At 28.7% G+C, this 19,043-nt stretch overlaps 1 protein-coding gene across 9 annotated transcripts in view; it reads right to left on the bottom strand.

Moving 5' to 3' along the window:
- LOC107446842 (methylcytosine dioxygenase tet3-A) overlaps positions 1-19,043 on the bottom strand; it is a 76,937-nt gene that overhangs the window by 21,489 nt on the left and 36,405 nt on the right. For 8 of the 9 annotated variants that reach the window (XM_043041983.2, XM_043041990.2, XM_043041987.2 and 5 more), the window contains one exon: positions 13,350-14,668. In XM_043041983.2, coding sequence (XP_042897917.1) covers positions 13,350-14,657 — 1,308 coding nt within the window. In that variant the 5' untranslated portion in view covers positions 14,658-14,668. Of the gene's footprint in view, positions 1-783; positions 1,304-13,349; positions 14,669-19,043 lie in introns of those variants that run through there. The other variant, XM_043041991.2, reaches the window with a different exon arrangement.

The raw sequence follows: 19,043 nt of genomic DNA, 5'->3' as shown, positions 1-19,043 counted from the left end.
TATGAGATAAAAGTAGAGAAGATTAAAAATTGTGATGATATTTAGTTATTGTATACAGATATGGTCTATATATATAGACTAATATGCTTTAAAATAAAAATTAAACTTAAGCTCATTAAATAATGTGTACTAAAATATTTAAGCTTTAATCGGCAAGGAGAATATTTTTTTTTCCATTCATCTAAATAAAAAGACAAGTTTGCCCACTGCACTTCAAATTGTGACACTAGCCTAATTATAATTTAGAATATTGAATTTAAAATGCAATATGTAATTAATGTAAAGTCAACTATTTTTTTTATGTTAGTACTTACTCATTCCACTAGCAATCTTGGAACAAAAATCAAATTCAAAATCATGAAGACTATGCAAAAATTACTTGCAAGAAATAAGTTTAAATAATACTCAATGCCTCAATAAGAGTCTCAAAAAATCTCAAATTCTAAATTTTCTAATCGGAAACAAATTATTAATAAGTTTTCTTTTTTTTTTTTCAAATTAAACTAATGAAATAATATAACACAATGCTTATTATAAACAAGGAAGTTTGCAAAACCAATTACACAAATTTTTTATGCTTTAACCCAATAACACAAATAAATGCGAATAAATTTACTTCTTAACATAAAATAAAATAATAAATAGGAAAGAAAAATACATCAATAGCCAAACCCCACCCCCTACCATGAAATTCTGGGACATGTGCGCAGACGCAGTAAGAATGTTTATAAAAACCACACACACACAACAGAAAGAGGAAGTTCTAATCCAAAATATACTCACTATTACTACACATTCACTCCAGAAAAACTGATCAGAAACCACACCAAAAACTTTCACGTAGTATCCGATCATTCACAAACAACAATAAACGAACAATTTCGATAAACCAAGCTACGACGGAACACGAGACTTATTTTTTGTCATCTCCGAAAACCGCTCAAACTTGACAAAGATTCCCGTCCAAAAATAAATAATATTTTTTTCTTTATTTTTGCTTTTTTTTCAGCTTCTTCTTAACGGTGTTGTATGCTGAAGGTGTATAGCTTATTAAGATGAGGCACTTAAGGCCAAGATATGAGCTAATATGTGTTTATCAATTGATGAAGACACCAATCGAAACAGGAGGGGGTACTCCAAGACTTTATTCCACAAAAGCAATCAATAATTTGGGTGTTGGAGGAGGTGTGTGTGTGTGATGCGTGTTGTACTGGGAAAAGAGAGATTTTTCATTGCAGGTTATGGAGGGAAAATGGTGGCATGCGCTCTCGCTGCAGCCTAGAAAACGGCTCGTTCTCTAATCAGAGAGCTAGGAGGGGGTCGACCTCTCATTTAGTTGAGGAAAGCAAATTTCATCGGCTGTTCCGATTTTCACCACCTGTTGCACCCAATATTGATTTCAGATACGAATAATGCTCTTGGAGATGGTTGACTGACCAATCATATTTCCAGTTTTGAGAAACAATAACTCAAATTGTGTTTTGTTAATTGCGAATGTTTTCCGAGAAATATTCATTTAGCTTTACTGATATTTTTATTTCATTAGTTTATTTAGTTGGGTGATTACAGGGATTTTAGTTATTACAGGGTGATCGGAAAAAAATAGGAAATTTTTTAATTTGTGGCAAATAAACGGACGAAATATATATGTTTTTTTTAAAAATAAATAAATAAATAAACTAAAATTCAAGCAAGCAGTATGTCATTTCATAAAAAATGTCACAAACTGTCTCATTATTCTTTAAATGACATAGGAAAGATGACCCATAATTCTCAAAGATGACATCTTTCCAATGTCATCTTTGAGGTGCTTCATTTGGTGACATTTCGTAACGTAAATATAAATGGCACACTATACACACACTTTCGTCAATAAAAAATATGTTTATTTGCCTCCATGTAAATGAGATTCTTTATAAAATCTTGCCTTGTATTTTAGGTGTACAATACAAAAAAGAATAAATAAATGAAGGAATGCCCTTAAATAATTGAGTATCTAAAACTGTTATTTTGAGTACAATCTAAAAATGTTACTTTTCGTTTATGATGATACTTATAAAAACGATAACAAAAGACATTTAAAAGTAAAATTTAAATTTTATTTTAAAAAATTATTTATTTTTCTATTATAATTATTATCAAATTATTGAATTCTCATTTTTTTAAAGTCACAATTCATAGAATTTTTTTTTTAAAGAATTGAAGTGCAGAAGTTTCTTCGAATTTTTTTTATACGTCGTGCGACTGTTAAAGAAATTTAAATTTATTAACTCTAAGTCTAATTAAAGATTTTCCTTGTAACTTGCGCACAAATTATGAAATTTTGCATTAATAAAAAGTTCGTTACGAATGGTTTATTTCATATGAGTCTCTCCGACAGAAAGGTCAAATGTATTCTAATAAGAAATCATTATTAAAAATACATGCATGCATTTATAGAGATATACTATTTATTTACTATTATTTTTACTCCTCTTTATCTCTTAAAGTTAAAAAGGAATATTTTGAATGGGAGGGAATAAAAAGATTAATTGCGATTAACCCATATAGCCTTAATCATCACAATTTTTCAATAATATTTTATGTAAACGAATATTAAATGTCATGAAATTAACTGTATGTAATATTACTAAAAACACGACTAAAATTTTTTTTTATTTTAAAAAGAGGAAAATATTGTGAAAATTGGAAACACTATACAAATCTTAAAAAATATCATAATTAAAATTTACATAAGATCTATTGAAAAACATGATCTTAAAATGGGCTATGAGGTCCTTTGAGTATCACTCCTAAAAAGGGACTGTGAGGACTAACGAGTTGAAAAGGGGCAATATCTCTCTCTTAATTCAACCATAATATCAAAAACGAGCTATGAGGATTTTTATTTATACTTAAGACTTACAAATCCTACCTATAAAAAAAGAATTTTCTACTAAATAGTTCATCCCTCACGTGAGAATGTTTACAATCAAGGTCACTGTAAACGCTGGATGACGATTGCTATTGGCTTCTCGTAGAATTTAAGACTATCTTCAATCACGTTTTTTTCTTATCAGAAAAATAAAAGACCAAGGTACAAAAATTATAATATAAGAATTGTTTTGCTGGAAAATAATGATGCAACAAATTCGGTAGTGCTTACTATTTGATCAAAAATTTATAGCGAAATGTTGGTTAAAACTACTGTTATAGATTCCCTAACTTTATTTTCTAATTTTCAATATTTTTTAGGTATCTACACATAAAAAAATATTAAAAATAAAATAAACATTTATTCCATATTAGATTTTCAGATTGCATCATTTAAGTAAAAAATGTTTAAATAATTTGAATAATACTGCTATGATTTAAGGCAGGGGATTTATAAAAAAATATTATAATAATAAAAGTACTTTTTGTATCTAAAAAATAACAATATGAATTAATACCATTAGTGAATATGCAACGCGTGAAACGTCTAAGACTTACTTTTTTCTTTCCAAATTTTTTTCCCGTAGTAATTATTTGTTTATTGCTTTCTAGCAGACTATAATAGAACTTTTGATTACTTTTACAATGGAACTATAGCTAAATGCATTCCTATAATTAATTATAATGAAAATTTTATTTAAATGCATTACTATAAGTTGGAAAAAAGTTAGAAAGTTAGCATTACTATAAGTTGGAAAAAAGTTAGAAAGAAATTGGTGTAAGTGTAAAAGTAGTAAACTTAAAATTTATTAATAAACTATTTGTTCAGGTGTTTTTTTTTTTNTTTTTTTTTTTTTTTTTTTTTTTTTTTTTTTTTTTTTTTTTTTAAGGAAATAAATAAGGCGTAGAGGATATCAAATTTTGTATGCTTTTTAATTCCAAGATAATTCCAAGATATATTCAATGAATATTTGTAAAATAAGTAAATAATCTAGAAAATTCATTTTCTACAATCAAATCATGCTACAAGTAGAAAAAAATTCCACGAGTTGTGCAAGAATGACAACAAGCACATAAAACACATAGCAAATTTTCTGCGCTTTACGTCCTTCTCACCGAAGTTATCGCCAATTTTCATCGCCTGTCGCCGAGTCGTAAAACAGCCTAAAGCACAAATAGTTGTCATTAGGGTAATTAAGTCTCTCGTAATAACGCATAAAACCTAAATTGTGGATGAAATTTTAACCAAATTTAATATATATGTCCATCCCCCAAACATATTTCAGGAAGCTAAATTTATATCCGCTGTAAGGAAATGGTAATTAAAGGTTCGGAGAAAAATATTTCCTTTTGTCAAAAAACAATTCACATAACAAATACAATGCAAACAAATTTTACATCATGCAATTAAAAAATTCTGGTAGTCGTATACTTAAATAATAACATGGAATGTATGTGTTGCTATTTTTAAACATAAATTATCGTAAATGCAAAGCATATAAACGTCATTAATTATAATTTTTGAAATTAAGCAATTTTTTAAATTAAAGTAAGCACTAAAAAAGTGCATTGCTAAAATTAATCTCAAAATTTCTCTAGCAACTTAACTTGAGTTTAAAAATAATTTCCAAGAGAGTGGTAAATTACTTTAGCCACATGTTTTCTTACCTAAAGGAAATAAAACTTTTTGAATAATTCACTTTCAATTAAAAATAATAATAATAAAAACTATTTACAATCAATTTTAAGAATTTAAACCAATAATGATTTATAGAAATAAACAAGCGCTTTAAAAATAAAAAATTAAAAAAAAGATCGTGGTAAGAGAATTAACATTGTAAATCGATTATTTCAGCTAATGTTAATACGCTGCTACGAAGACATTTTTGCGGAGTACACATAGCGTTCCTTTTTCTTCTCCGGAGGCAAGCGAAAGTTTTAAATGACTTCTAAAGCAAAAACAAATAATCTAACCACTACGAAATAATTCTGCAAAAATTAAAACAGTTGAAGAAATAATAACAGTTGCTGAATTTTGCTTCTTTTTGCTTTTCCTCGTATTATTATGATACTAAAACTCGTTTTATTATGAACTTGGTCAACTAGACTTCTTAACATATTCTGTGTTCAAAGATTCCAGATTTGAAATATTTAATGTTCTCAGAAAAAGAAGAAAAAAATATTTATTTATTATTGTTATTTAAGAAAATTCTAATTGTTTTGCAAGCACGCTCGTCAATTACTCGCCAAATTATTTTACTTATTAATTTCTTTCCCAGAAATACAAAGAATAACAAAGAATAACGTTTGAACAACGAAGCAAAAAAAAAAATTTTTAAAGAATCTATTATCTACAGAAACTAGAAAACAACATATCAAGTTGCACTTAAAAATCTATTATTCCATAACGTTACAATAAAAATAAAACTTAGTCTCAAAGACACAAATGCAATTTTCAAAACAATAATTTTTACTGTTTATGCTTTTTTACATTTAAAATAAATAATGAATTTCAATGTTACTTTACTCAATTTCGGCTTCTTTCCGTAGTTAAATGTAATGTAGATAAATGTGTCGTAGATAGATGCAATAATTCGCATTTTTGTCATTATTCTATAATACTTTATTTTAACTTTCTAACAACGTGTTTGCTTAAATAATCGCATCTATAATAAAATATTACTAATTCTTAAAAATAATAATTAATTACATTTAAAACTATTATTTCGTAATTTATAATTCATATTTTCAGCTCGGAAAAATTGAATGGGCAAGGCCGATCGAGATACGATTTATAAAAAGTGGGTCGCAAAATATAAAGATAGTGAATTTTGGGTCGAAAAGAATGAATTGTTATGTACTTGAACTGTGATGAAAAATATAAGAAAAAAAGGAATTAAGCATTAAAATAACGCTAGGTGGATTGGATTACGTTTAAAAAGAAAAACTGTGTGTAAAATTTTATGCATAACGAAAAAATCTAAAAAAAAAATATATATATATAATTTTTTTAATTGAAGGAATTAATCAAATTAACATTTTATGATGCAGAATTATTTGATAAATAAAATATAACTGATGTTAACTATTATTTATTAGTTACACCAGATGGCAGCACCTTTAAAAATCAACAATTTATAATGTCAAATTCACAACAACTTTTCCGGAAAAAGTGAACAGAGTGAGCCTGAAATTAAACTTCGAAAATTTGACTCTTCGAAACTCATTTTTATCTAATGTGATTAAACTTAAATCACTGTGTGAATCAAAAGAAGTTACAGAAACAGAAATCAATTTTAAGTATGAAAGTGTCTTTTTAATGAATATGAGAAAATCAATATTTTTAATTCGCTAAAATTTCTTTAATCGAAAGAGGAAATTTTTCCTTCAAATTTACGTAAAATAATGAGGGTTATAAAACATTTAGTTAGAAAAATTTTAAGAGGTTTATGCAGATTATGCAAGGGGGAAACCGTTTCTAATGATTTAATTCCATACTACCATGTTTACATCTAACAACTATAAACATTGGCATTCTATGCTATACCCCAGAAGACTGCTGAATTTAGAGGCTTTTTGCAAACAATTTTAAAACTGGAGGAACCGAAAGTTATTTTTATGAATGGATATTTATTTATTATTCAATTTAATAGCTATCAAAACTTTTTAAATAATGAGACACAATGTGTTGCGAAAATTATTGCTTTAACTGCAAAACAATATTTTTCGTCATTAAATGCAGTTCAACTGAATGTTCAATTAGAAAAACAACTTTTCCAACTCAGAGTGCAAAGTCATTGTAAGCCGCGTTTGTTTAAAATCAGAAAAAATTGCCTTTAAAAATTTTATTTTACCTTACGAAAATTTTTTCGATACCTAAGAGTATCGTTCATATTTCATTATTAAAAAAATTATTTAATGTTAGAAAAAGAACACATTAAAATAATATTCGAGTAATAAATGATGCGATCAACGAAAATTCTTAGAAACAGTTTATTTATTTCAAATGTTCATGCTTTTTCCCTCCCAAAAAATGTACCACGAGTTTCTGGATATCAATTTTCTGCACAGCATTAGTTGATGCAAATTTTGAAAGCTTACTTTAATTTTTAAAATGTCCTAACGCATTCAATGAAAGACAGTTAATAAGATATTTCTCGATACATTTAAGTGATTAAATAACTAGTTATTTATAAAATCAGTAAAACTCAGAGGGAAAAAATTTCTTTTAAATATTTACAATAAACATGATTTTTTCCCAATAGGACCACTTGAAAATTGAATTACAATAAATGTTTAAAGGCTCAAGATACGAAATCGATTACAGCTATAATCGAATCGATCAAGATCGAATCGATTGTTACTTTAAACAATATTACATACTGAAGATAAGAAAATCATACAGTGTTACAGAGCAGTGTCGAATGGAAAAACAAATTATACGAAAAATTGAAAGAAATTCGTTATCATATAGTATACGTTATGGTATACTTGCGTATTGCGAAATCTGTCCCCGAAGAAGACTCCGTCCCCCTCAGATGAAATAATTAAAAGAATAGTGTTTGACACCACGTGATTTCGGCATGCCAACGTCGAAGAACTTATACAGCGATCATTATAGCTAAAGGACATACAATAAATTGCCTCTACAGTTCAGCAGCATTATATACTCTAAAGCAGTTAACTAAGGCCTTTAAAAAATAAAATTAAAAAGAAAAATAGAAAATAACAGATCATGATGTCACCATAAAATACCTTACAAACACGAACTTCAAGAAATTGGTGGGGAAAAAATATTAAAAATAAATTTAAAAGCTACGGCTAAATCAAAGTATTAAGACAAGTTAATTTTGGAAATAAGAATCGTAATACAATTATATTACCGTGATAAAAGAATGGGACAAAAGTTTGCAAAGAGCGAATTCAATTAACTGGGATTTCAAATGCATGATTAAGAAAGCATTTTTAATTTCCTCCGCTGCAGAGAGCAATTGACGGGTAGAAGTACTAACTCTCAGCCTCAACTCAAATCATGAACTGGCATTTTAAGCTCGTCTTTAAACAAAAATCGATACATGTAGTTAAAAATATCCTAACTTTCAGGAAATCAATGAAGAATGGGGGACTGTTCAGAGAAATTCCATTTTAAACAGACGATCAAAATCTTCTGTTTATAAAAACTAATTTAAACGAGAATTTTTATTAAAGAAAAATAACAAAAAAATAACTATAAAAAATATAATATAAATTGAATAAATAAATGGATAAATACAGTTTTAATTCTTTATAATTTAATTATTTCTAAAGTTTAAAATTCTTTCTAATACAACAATGTAAAAACTGTCTTAAATTTCAATTATTGTCGTTAAATTTCAATTACTTTTCCATTAATTCCAATAATAAAATTTTTCATCAGCAAAACAAAGCAAAAATAATCAGCGTATTTAACCTTAACACTAAATCTATAAAAGTAATTCAAGTAAACCTATTCTTTCAAGAGGCTTAACATCAGAAACATAAAATATGATATCAGAGATGCCAACTGCTCCGGACACGCCATTAAAATTAAAAAAATGGTAAGTAACTACGAAGTAAATTTTGAAAATATTTGATCATTTTTGCTTGCTTTTTAAAAGGTATGGCGTGACTTAAATACTATAAAGTGGTGAATTATATAAGCGAATTATTTAGAAATAGTGGTGGATAAAAATCTACTAAATTGAATTTATTAGACCAAGAATCAAAATTGATAAACTACCACTTTAAAATATATACTTGCTGTCCGGAGCAAGTTGGCATCTCTGTGATATGCATGGTACAAAGCAGAGCAGGTTACAGTTAAAATATGTAATCCAAATTCAAACACAAAGAGCGTGCTTAGATCAAAGCTTTCAGTAATTTTCAGTAGAAAAACGAATTTCAAATTTAAAAAATAAATAAATGATAAATTAAAAAAATATATATACATAAACGTTGCAACATAAAGAGATACTTAACAGCAAATACTCCAAATGTTTCCAAAGCAAATGAAATTTTTATGAAGAGTTTTTAAGTTTGTAAGCTTGATTAATTGATACAGCTTAGGGATTTAATTATACCTATTCATTATTTTTAGCATTTGATTTGACTTGATAATCGCCTTACGACTGCCTAGGAAATAATAAAAGATACAAAATAAAAGATTTAAAAAAAAAATGCACATAGCAATGAAATCTATCGTCTCGTTGTCAAGTAAATGACAAAATAAAGTTATCGACTGAACACTAAGCTGTCTCACAGGACATGTTATTTCACCTCTTCTTCCCCTCGACTGNTTGATTACATAGCTGTAATTATCTGTAATCAATTACAGTTGTAATCGATTACTGTAATCAACGGCCAACTCTGGAACATAAGCATCGTAGTGAGATCATCCCCCTCAATGACATCATAAACTATGGATTTTGCACAAATCGGTCAATTTAGACAGTTTTTGATTAAATAATTTTATCTATCGCATCATCCAGAAATATATTTTTGCATTCCAAAATAGCATCAATCAGCTTCAAATATTTTTACAAGACACTCTTTTTCCAGAATATTATTTGTGGATTTAGCGAACATAAATTCGATACTAATATTGTTATTTAATTTTTCGTTGGATTATCACCATTTCCTAATAAGTCATACATGTTGAATCTTTTAACAGCTTAATATCTATGTTTTCTATTATTTTTACTTGCCATATTTCACTGAATAACACACTCCACGTTGACAATTGCGTAAATTAAATAATGCTAAGACCGTAGGGTACAAAATTGCCCTGAATTTTGCAAAATCCAGAAATTTTTACATACTTTTAGCGATATTACGATCATAATAGTAAGATGTATAACGTATACATCTAATGATAAACAAGCAGATGTATGTTATTCAAATCACACAAGCGTGTTATTAAAATCGCAATTCAACCTTAACGAAAAATGTGAATTCCATACTAGTAACATTAACAACATTTTGTAATTTAACTGGTTAATTTCTTTTTACACTCCTCCTTTACATACCTATAACAAGTTTAGTTTATAGCACCCATAAATTTCGATATATTGAAGTAATGTGGCGAATTTAGCGTTGTCTAGCCGCATTCGGTAATTGTACTATTGGGCCAAAAACAGGATACACTATCAATACTTCCCATGAGTCAGTCATCTCATCTCCAATTAGAGAGGTCACGTTAGATTACTATTAAGAAATTTCTCTCCCGCTTGGTGATCCCGCACTTTGGTGATTTACTAATCTAATGGTGAGAAACTAAGTTAGTATTGTTGAAATAAAATATGATAGGTTAAACTGTCAATATGTTTTTCAAATCAAAGATATTGAAAAAGGATAAATAAAAATGATAGATAAAAATTGAGAATCGTGACTTATATGGTACAAAAAAAAGTAACTTTAACGTATCACAATTCAATTAATATTAGAATACGGCGTCTAACTAAAGCTTTTCAAATCATTCATTGCCTCTAAAAAGGAATCTTATTATCGTATTACATATAATGGAACTCGTTTCATATTTTCTGCAAGAAGTCGAAAACTTTTCATAAACATAGAAAAAGTTAAAAGCCTGGGAAAGAAATACACTTAGGAATTCTCTAAGAGAAAAAAAAACTCTTGAATCCAAGTTAAAAAGATGAACAAAAAAAAAAAAGTTTTTCTTAGACAGTATCAATAAAAGGGACCATCCCAACGAGAAATCCCACGCACTTCTGAAATAAAATAAGTAAAAATTTGAAAGCTCTCACGCAAATTGTGATGCCCCGCGGCTAATCTGTTAATTTTCATTAGTGGACGCCCCCTTAATCTGTCTACACCGCAGGTTTCGCATGCCAAGCATCTCGGAATGAACGGGGAAAACTGAATTTTCTGGGAGAAAACGGGGAAAAGGGGAGAAATAGAGAGAATGGCAAAGCTTGCTGCATTCTTAATGTATTTGCTTTCAGTTCTGTGAGCGGGGAATGAAGGACCTGGATGGAAAAATCGATCGGTTTCCTAAAAATGCTGAAAGCAGCGTAAGAAATTTTTATTGGTGCAGATTTTTTTTATTTTATTTTTTTTAGTGGCGTTGACCCTATTTTTATGCTTCTTTTCGTCCCTTTTTTTTATCATAAAAATATATGCGCATTATTTACTTATTTATTTTCGTAGCAAAAGAGGATGATAAAAAAAAAAAAAAAATTGTATATCGGAAGAAATTGTAGAAGAAAATAATAAATCATGACAAATCCAATCTCAGTGGCTGTCATTTTTCGTCGTGTACGTCCAATAGGAAAATGCATTTAAATTTATACTCCTTTCCATTTGAAAACGACTTTTTTTTATTTTTTTCTATCTGAGTATCTTTTTGAGGAAATATCGCGTTAAAGGATGGAATAATGTTACAATCTGAAAACCCTTTTCAGTTTTCTAAAAAGTACACTTAATATTAGTCATTTTTAAATCAAAATTGTTATGTCCACATGAAATCCTTGTTGATAGGAAAAAGATAATCAAAAATGTCTTGTAAACTTTTTAATATACAATACTAGAGATGTACAGAATACCCACGCAATTAATTGGTAAGAGAATTTTAGTACCCGGACCCGGCCAATTTCCCGGGTATCTAGTACCGGGTAACGCTCATTTCAGTTTGACACAAGTATTCAAAATTGTAAAACTATTCATAAAAATAATTCCACTTTTTGTCGTGCTTTGTTTTAGTCAATTTCATCATAAATCTGAATGAATTCTAATAATTAAAAATAATTAGTGTTTAAAACACCAATTTTAAAGATAAAAATTATCATATTTGCTAAACATGATAAATATGCATGCGGCCCTTCGTTAGTCAATATCCTGTGCAAGTGGCCCTTCATTCAAAAAGGTTGTGCACCCTCAATATAATATAACAGAAATTTTTTCATCTGAGTTAGCTGCTCGGATATTTATACAAAATGTTTAAAAAGAGACTTATCACATGAATCTTCTATCGTTACTATTGCCAAAACGTGTTTAAAATTATAGTTTTAGACAGAATTGAGGGGAGACTTCCGCAAACTTTATTAAATTAATGAGCATACCAAAAATTTAAAATAAAAGGGAACTTTACCTATTAAAAAGATTTAATCATAATACAAAGAATAACGGTGTCAGTTTAAAGGTTTTAGAGTACTTTGTCTTCGATTAAATGCCCCTTTAACTAGATGCCGTTTCCTTCACATCCCCCCTGTGAACACCACTGTCGGATACTCGAAATCCGGAAGAGGCAGTTCCAATACGCCCGAAATCCTGACAAAGAAGGATCATGTCACGTGATATCAAGTAGGCTCAGGCTTCAAATGCCTCCGATTTTCATATTAATTACTCAAGTGAATAAAAAAAGATCGGCATTTAAAGATAGGTCTTTTTTCATATATTATAGTGGGTTTATATTTGACTTCACAAAAAATGACAAAAACGACAACTCATTATCAATAGCGGCAATGTAACAAGAGCATTTGACACGAATATTGCAGAATTTTTTTTTATTTTTTTTTTTTAAAGAAAAACTGCCCACTGAGTCAATCGATTAAGAGTTCTGAACTTTTTCAATAGTTATTCAAGTACTGTTTTATTTGTAATATGCAATGGATAATTAAACCAAAAGTAATTATTTATTTACATTGCGAACAAGCTTGTTACAATAAATAATGATTTTAAATAATGATGTTATATAAAATCAATAAAAAAAAAACTATGAACAAAACAGGATTAAAGAAAAAAAAATTTTCCTCTTATCAACATCAGTACTATTATCCCTTTCCCAAAATATTTTTTTCATTTTTTCACCTCACAGCTCCTAAAACTGTAGTTCTTGGGAAGGAAAAACATGCATTTTATTATAAAATAAAAAGAGAAAAAAATAAAAAATATATCACCTTTTATAAGTATTAATCTAATTATCGAATGAGGTATTTTGAGTATGATTTGAGGTCATTGTACCAACAATAATTTGAAATCTTAACTGTTAAAACATAGAACTAAATAAAGAAGCCACAGATGATAATTTAAGTTATGAAATCAGGTACTTTCTCAAAATGTACTCTTCTTTTTCTGATAGAATAGGATTTTGCCTCTCAATATATGGTGAGGAAAGGAGATGTTACAATCTGAGAAATATGATTCCAATAGTTAATCCAGAGGCAAATTTTGTTGAGTAGCAATCAAGTGTAGTGAATTTTGACCAAAAAATTTGAGCATTTTAAAGTTAGCATAAGAAAAAAAAAATTGAGCATGGAGGTTTTTTGTTTCAATAAAACCAAAGTGGTATTTCATTGAAAATAAGTCTCTAGATTTAGGAGGAAAAATAATTCCTTATGGTTCACAATAGTGCAATATAGTACATATCAAAAAATTTAACAAATAAGCCTTAAGATGCTTACCTTTTCTTTTTTGGTCTTCAACGACTCACATTTACGCATTTTGCAAATCTGATGACTCCTTACACTCCGGCAAGGTCCACACCTCCCGCAATTTTGTTTCTGCAAGCAGCCTGGACACTCGCCACATCGTTTCCGCTTTTTTCTTGGGACTTTTTCGATATCCGCATCTTCTTGGGGTTGATAATACTTTGCATCTTCCCAAGATTCAGAGATGGGTGACGGTGGGATGGGTGGGAAGATCTTAGGGGGAGTAGTTGAAGATATGGAAGGAACTTGGAAGACATTTTCAGAAGGATTGCTCTTTTCTGAGAAATCCATATCAGAGTATTTATCCACATCATTTAAACTACCTCTCGGATGGCCGCGATAGCCAAAATGAATTGGATCACTCATATGATGTGAATTCATACTCATATTTGGATTGTGGTGCAAGTTATTGTGCATTCGCCGTTCACTATCAGGAATCATCCCATACATATTGTCATTGTGTTGGTACGGCACACCGTGAAGTCTCATTTCATATGGTGCATGTGATAGATCTTTTTTGGCTTGATTATTGCTATTTATGGAAGGAAATGTTTGGCTATCATTAGTGTCACTGTTATTATTAGTTTTACACTTTTCCATGTGAGAGTTAGAATCACTGACTGACTTAATAGAACTTTCACTTTTGTCTGCATAAAAATGTTCCTGTTTATCACAACTTGTTGGAGACCTGGTATCATCAGGACACGATTCTGTTGTCGTATGATTAGTTTCAGAATCACTCTTACCATCAGATGGAGAAGACAACACGTCATCCCTTCCATTCTTCTCGTGAGTTTTTACATGATTTTGTTCTTTCACTGACACATTCTGACCAGGACTCTTACTTTGAGGGAACCCATCCAGTGAATTTTTTGGCATCGAATCCTTAGGGGGTTCACTGTAAGGATGCTGAGAATTATAGTGTCTCACAATAGGGTATGCAGATGGAGTGGGTGGACGAACCGGACCTTCGTGAATTTTCCCGAATGGGAAGCTTTGGCACTGTGCATCATATGCAGGATAACGTTGTATAAATCCAGCATGATGCATTGGTGGTGGATACCCAGGAGCTCGAACAGGAGCATTATTTTTATAATTTGCAGGAAAACCTTGATGAGGCATGTGATAAGGTGATGGATGGACAGGATTAGGCATCCAAGGTTGCTGTCCCACAGCAGGTGCCCCACCTGGTCCTGGGCCAACTGGAGGAACTGGTGGACCATAGCTGGGGGGTAGAGGTTGTGGGACAGACACATGCCTGTTTTTTTCATTCATACTCATGAAATGCGGACCTAATAAAAATAATTAACACTATTAAAATATAGCAAAGATAATTAAAAGCAAAAAAATCGTTAAGTTAAATAGTTTTGAAAAATTAAAATAAAATATCAAATTTGATTAAAATAAAAATTGAGGCAAATACATAAGTGTGAGAGTAGTAAATGATAAAAATATGATGTAAATGTTTAAAATCAATCAACTATACCAGTGCTAATAAAGTATTCATTAAAATCAACAATAATACAAAATGCATTGGTATCACTAACTTACTCAAAAATTAGTAAAATAATGAAAAGAATGACAACAAAAAATAGCGTTGAAAAGAAAAACTTAGTATATTATTACTTTTAACAATATGAAACCCTTTCAAAGTTATAAACTAATGTAAAACATGTTTAAATGCACAGCTGGAGAAAGGCCCATTAGGCCAGGGTCTTTTTCAACATTTCTAATGACTATGCTCATCTAAAAATTGTTGATACTATTTCAAAAAAAATATTCATGACAGAAAGGAAGAAATATTTTCACATCATTAGTTAAAATATTTCCCATAAATCTTTCGTGAAGTCTGAAATGGTTAAAGCTAACTGCAAATACTATTTTAAAGAGAAAAATTTAATGTTCAGGCTCTGATTTCTGCTGTAAGTAGCAAATGGGTAGAATACATGTATCAAAAAGTTTGAAATAACAAGCTTTTTTGGAAATAGTAACTAAAACCAATTTTATTAGTAAAACAGGAAAACCAACTTATTCCTTCAATTTTTCTAATGAGAGTTAATCTAAAAATTGGTTCTTATACAGTATGTGAATTTTACTTGCTTCACAAAATCCTAGAACATATATTTGTTAAACAAGACAATTTTCCATCAGAAAAAAAGAAAGCTCTTTAGCTAATTCAGAACAATTTAAAGCAAGAAACTTTTTTTGAACATCAAATAAATTTAATCATACTTGAGTATAATTTTTAAAAGAAGCTTTTCTAAGTAATGATAAAATTGCATTCACTACTTATTGTTAACATTAATTCAAAAATCAGTCACTATTCAAGTTTATTGCTGAATTTTGCCCAATTTGTATCAAAATAATGATATGCACTCTCACCTGCAAAAAATTCCATAAATTTTCCCTCATTCTAACAATTTTACAGTATATTGTAATTTCATGGAATTAGAACTATTTTAGTAATACAATTAGGTAATAAGAAAAAGGTTCTAGTAAATTTATAACTACAATATTCTCATAATATAATGCACATGTTTAGTTAAATAAGTTCTCGAAAATAAGATTCAACTATAAATTACATACTATATTTCTATTTTTAATATTTAAGCCCATTTTGAAATGAATTCTTAACCTTGCCACTATAACAAAGGGCATTTATGAAATACAAATATTGCTATTTTAAACATTAGAAACATATATAGAACAAAAGGAAGATATAAATTTGTACAATAACAACAAATAAAATTATAAACAGTATCATAAATTGAAATAGGTATAATAACCACTTATTATACAATCGAGCCTCAATCCATCATTCCTGTATTTATCATCTTGTTTAAATGTTCCCATCACAAATACTATTCTCTTAATGTTAATAATACCCATTTTATATTATTTATGAAACTAGTAGATTCCTGTGTTAATCATTCTAAAAATCTACCAAGGTTTAAAAAAAAAATTATTATTTCATTTTTAGAAGAAAAACCGTAACTCCTGATGCTAATAAGGAAGAAGAAAGTAAGGATTTGTTTCCGTTCAGAGGAAAATGCTTCAAATATCATGTCTGAAACAACAATGCCTTAAACAACATATTCAAACTTGTGGTATTGTCAGTTCGAAAAATGGCTGCAAAAGCTAAAGAAGTGCAAAGTGATATCGAGAAAAGTAGCAAAACGAAACTTCGACCATTACCAACATTTGACACAAATTCACAAATAATGAGCATAATTTTGTTACAAATGTCGAAAATTTAACGTTTGGGATAAGAAAGGAAAAGATTATTCAAACCAATATTTCCAAATATTTTAAATAAATGAAAAATTTATTCATCTTTCGTACGCATTGTAAATATTTTTGCTATGAGCACATCATTTTTCAAAAATGTTTCATGCTTATGGTAAATTTATTACCTAATTTTCAAACCTATTATTTTCAAGCCATTATTTAATAGTTTGTGTTGACTCACATTTGTTGTTTTTCAGTATCTATTGTTTGCAATGAATGATCCCATGAGAAATGAAGGATCAAGGTTCTACTGTATTGAATAGTGACAGAGGACCCAACAACAGTAATAAAAGTCCTTATAAATTATTAAAGATGGCAGTTTCAAATGCATAATTTTTTATGCTATATTAAAATGAATTTCCAGAATTGTGTATTAAATAGTTACTTTTTGAAGTCATATCATATAACATTTTAAAGTCACATTTTTGCTACTTATAAATCCCACAAAACAGCTAACAAATCATGTATATTTAAAGCATGATCTAAATATCAAACATTTTTAATAAAACTTTACAAATCCTAAAATTTATTTTAATTAAAATTTACAAATGAAAAAAAAAAAAACTCAGAAATGTTTGGTTGTTAATCTGGAGGGGCAATGAAAAACTTTCGTATAATCAAGTTACATGTGATATAAACACAGCTAATCATGATTCTACTACGCTATTATATGACGTAATATCCTAAAAGTTCCTGTACACATAGTTGGATAATTTTACATAAAAACAACTCAATTTAAAACAATTATTTTTTGCTAATTGTTAAGAGAAAAATTTCTCAAAAAAATATAATTTTTTTAATTGATTTAACATTAATAATAATTATTCATAATATCAAACTTCTTGGGAACTGATCATGCCTTATATTTAATTCTGTTAATAACATACAGTTAATTTTCAGATCCTCAATTATTTAAGGATTAAATTCAGAACATTTATCCTAAAAAATTCCCCATAAAGAAAAATAAGGGATACAATGTTGCCAAAGATTTCTTCGACTTAAGTTAGTCATCAAAAACATTTTAATTTCAGTATTTGTATAGGATCTGACAAGGTTTTATTAGAACTCTGAATCTCGTTCTTTCACAAATGTAACAAATGTTGAGTAAGTTCTTTGTATACGGTGTGATCAGCAACTGACTAAAAGAATAGACGCCTAAAATTTTTTCTGCATTGGAACGCAAAAATGTGTTTCTAAAAACTTTAAGTGTGAATTTGGCTTTTCCAAGAAAAAAGCTGACATTTTGTATAATTATGGCATGAATTAAAAGATTTGTTCCTTCCTTCATTTAACAGCACTTTCAACTTATATATAAAAAAAAAAATCTGTTAAATTTGTTGCTTTACAACAATCGTCAAGTTCACGCTTTTCAAATACTCTGTGTTACCAAGCCAATATTCACAATAACTACAAAGCAGTTTATAAATGGAAGGGGAAAAAAGTCTGCGGTATTAAAAATAATGCATTTCAAGATAGTTATTTTTATACCCACTTTTATAATTTATTTATAAAACTTTATTATTGGCATTACTCATTTTAGTAATGCCACAATACATATCTTATTAGGCATTACATTTATTTTAACATCGCAAAACTTAAAAATTATTATTCTAAGCCTGCGGATTCAAATAAACTTTTTTCTAACTGTAGAAAAAAAGAGGCATTTGGAAACTAATTCAAAACAGATCCAATAAGATATTCAACTTTTTAGCCCTTAAATTTAAAAATGCTTCCCGTGACACTTTTGAAATTTTACAAAAAAGCAAAAATCTAATTTTAAAATTGAAAATTATTTACATTCCAGGGGCCGCTATAAGCATTTGCCGACTCACCAAATGCGATAAAATAGTAAATTTGGTGCATAAAATTGTGTTTTCATGAAAGTATTGGCGAATGTTTTTTTCCACAGGAAAAAAAATATATATATATTTAACTCAATCCTCAAAAAGAATTTCTTTTTAACAAATCAGTATTTTTTATTCAATTGCAGTAATTTTCAGTAGATGTGCCGCATAACCAATTAGAATTGGGTCAAAATAATATAAGTCTGAAACAAACTACCGTAAAATAGTTTTCTATGGGAAAAAAATTGCGAAGACTTTCAAAAATTGGCAAATGCTTTTGATATTTGGCTAATAAGTTGGAATCCTTAGCGTGGACCCTGCATTCTATAATTGGAAAATACAACAAAAACACAGTTACAGTTGATGGCTGTGTCTTAATAACACTGAGGTCAATTATTCAAATAAATAACATAATATAGTAATTTTCTGATTTATGCATGAAGAAAATTTCTACTTATAGCACCCTTTATAACTAGAAAAAAATTAACTGTTTTAATAAGGTACAGTAAAATATTTCCTTGATAAGTTAATTTTA

This window comes from Parasteatoda tepidariorum, chromosome 3 (genome assembly GCF_043381705.1).
Source record: "Parasteatoda tepidariorum isolate YZ-2023 chromosome 3, CAS_Ptep_4.0, whole genome shotgun sequence".
Taxonomy (NCBI): Eukaryota; Metazoa; Arthropoda; class Arachnida; order Araneae; family Theridiidae; genus Parasteatoda; species Parasteatoda tepidariorum.
This window is presented reverse-complemented; position numbering and strand designations above follow the sequence as displayed.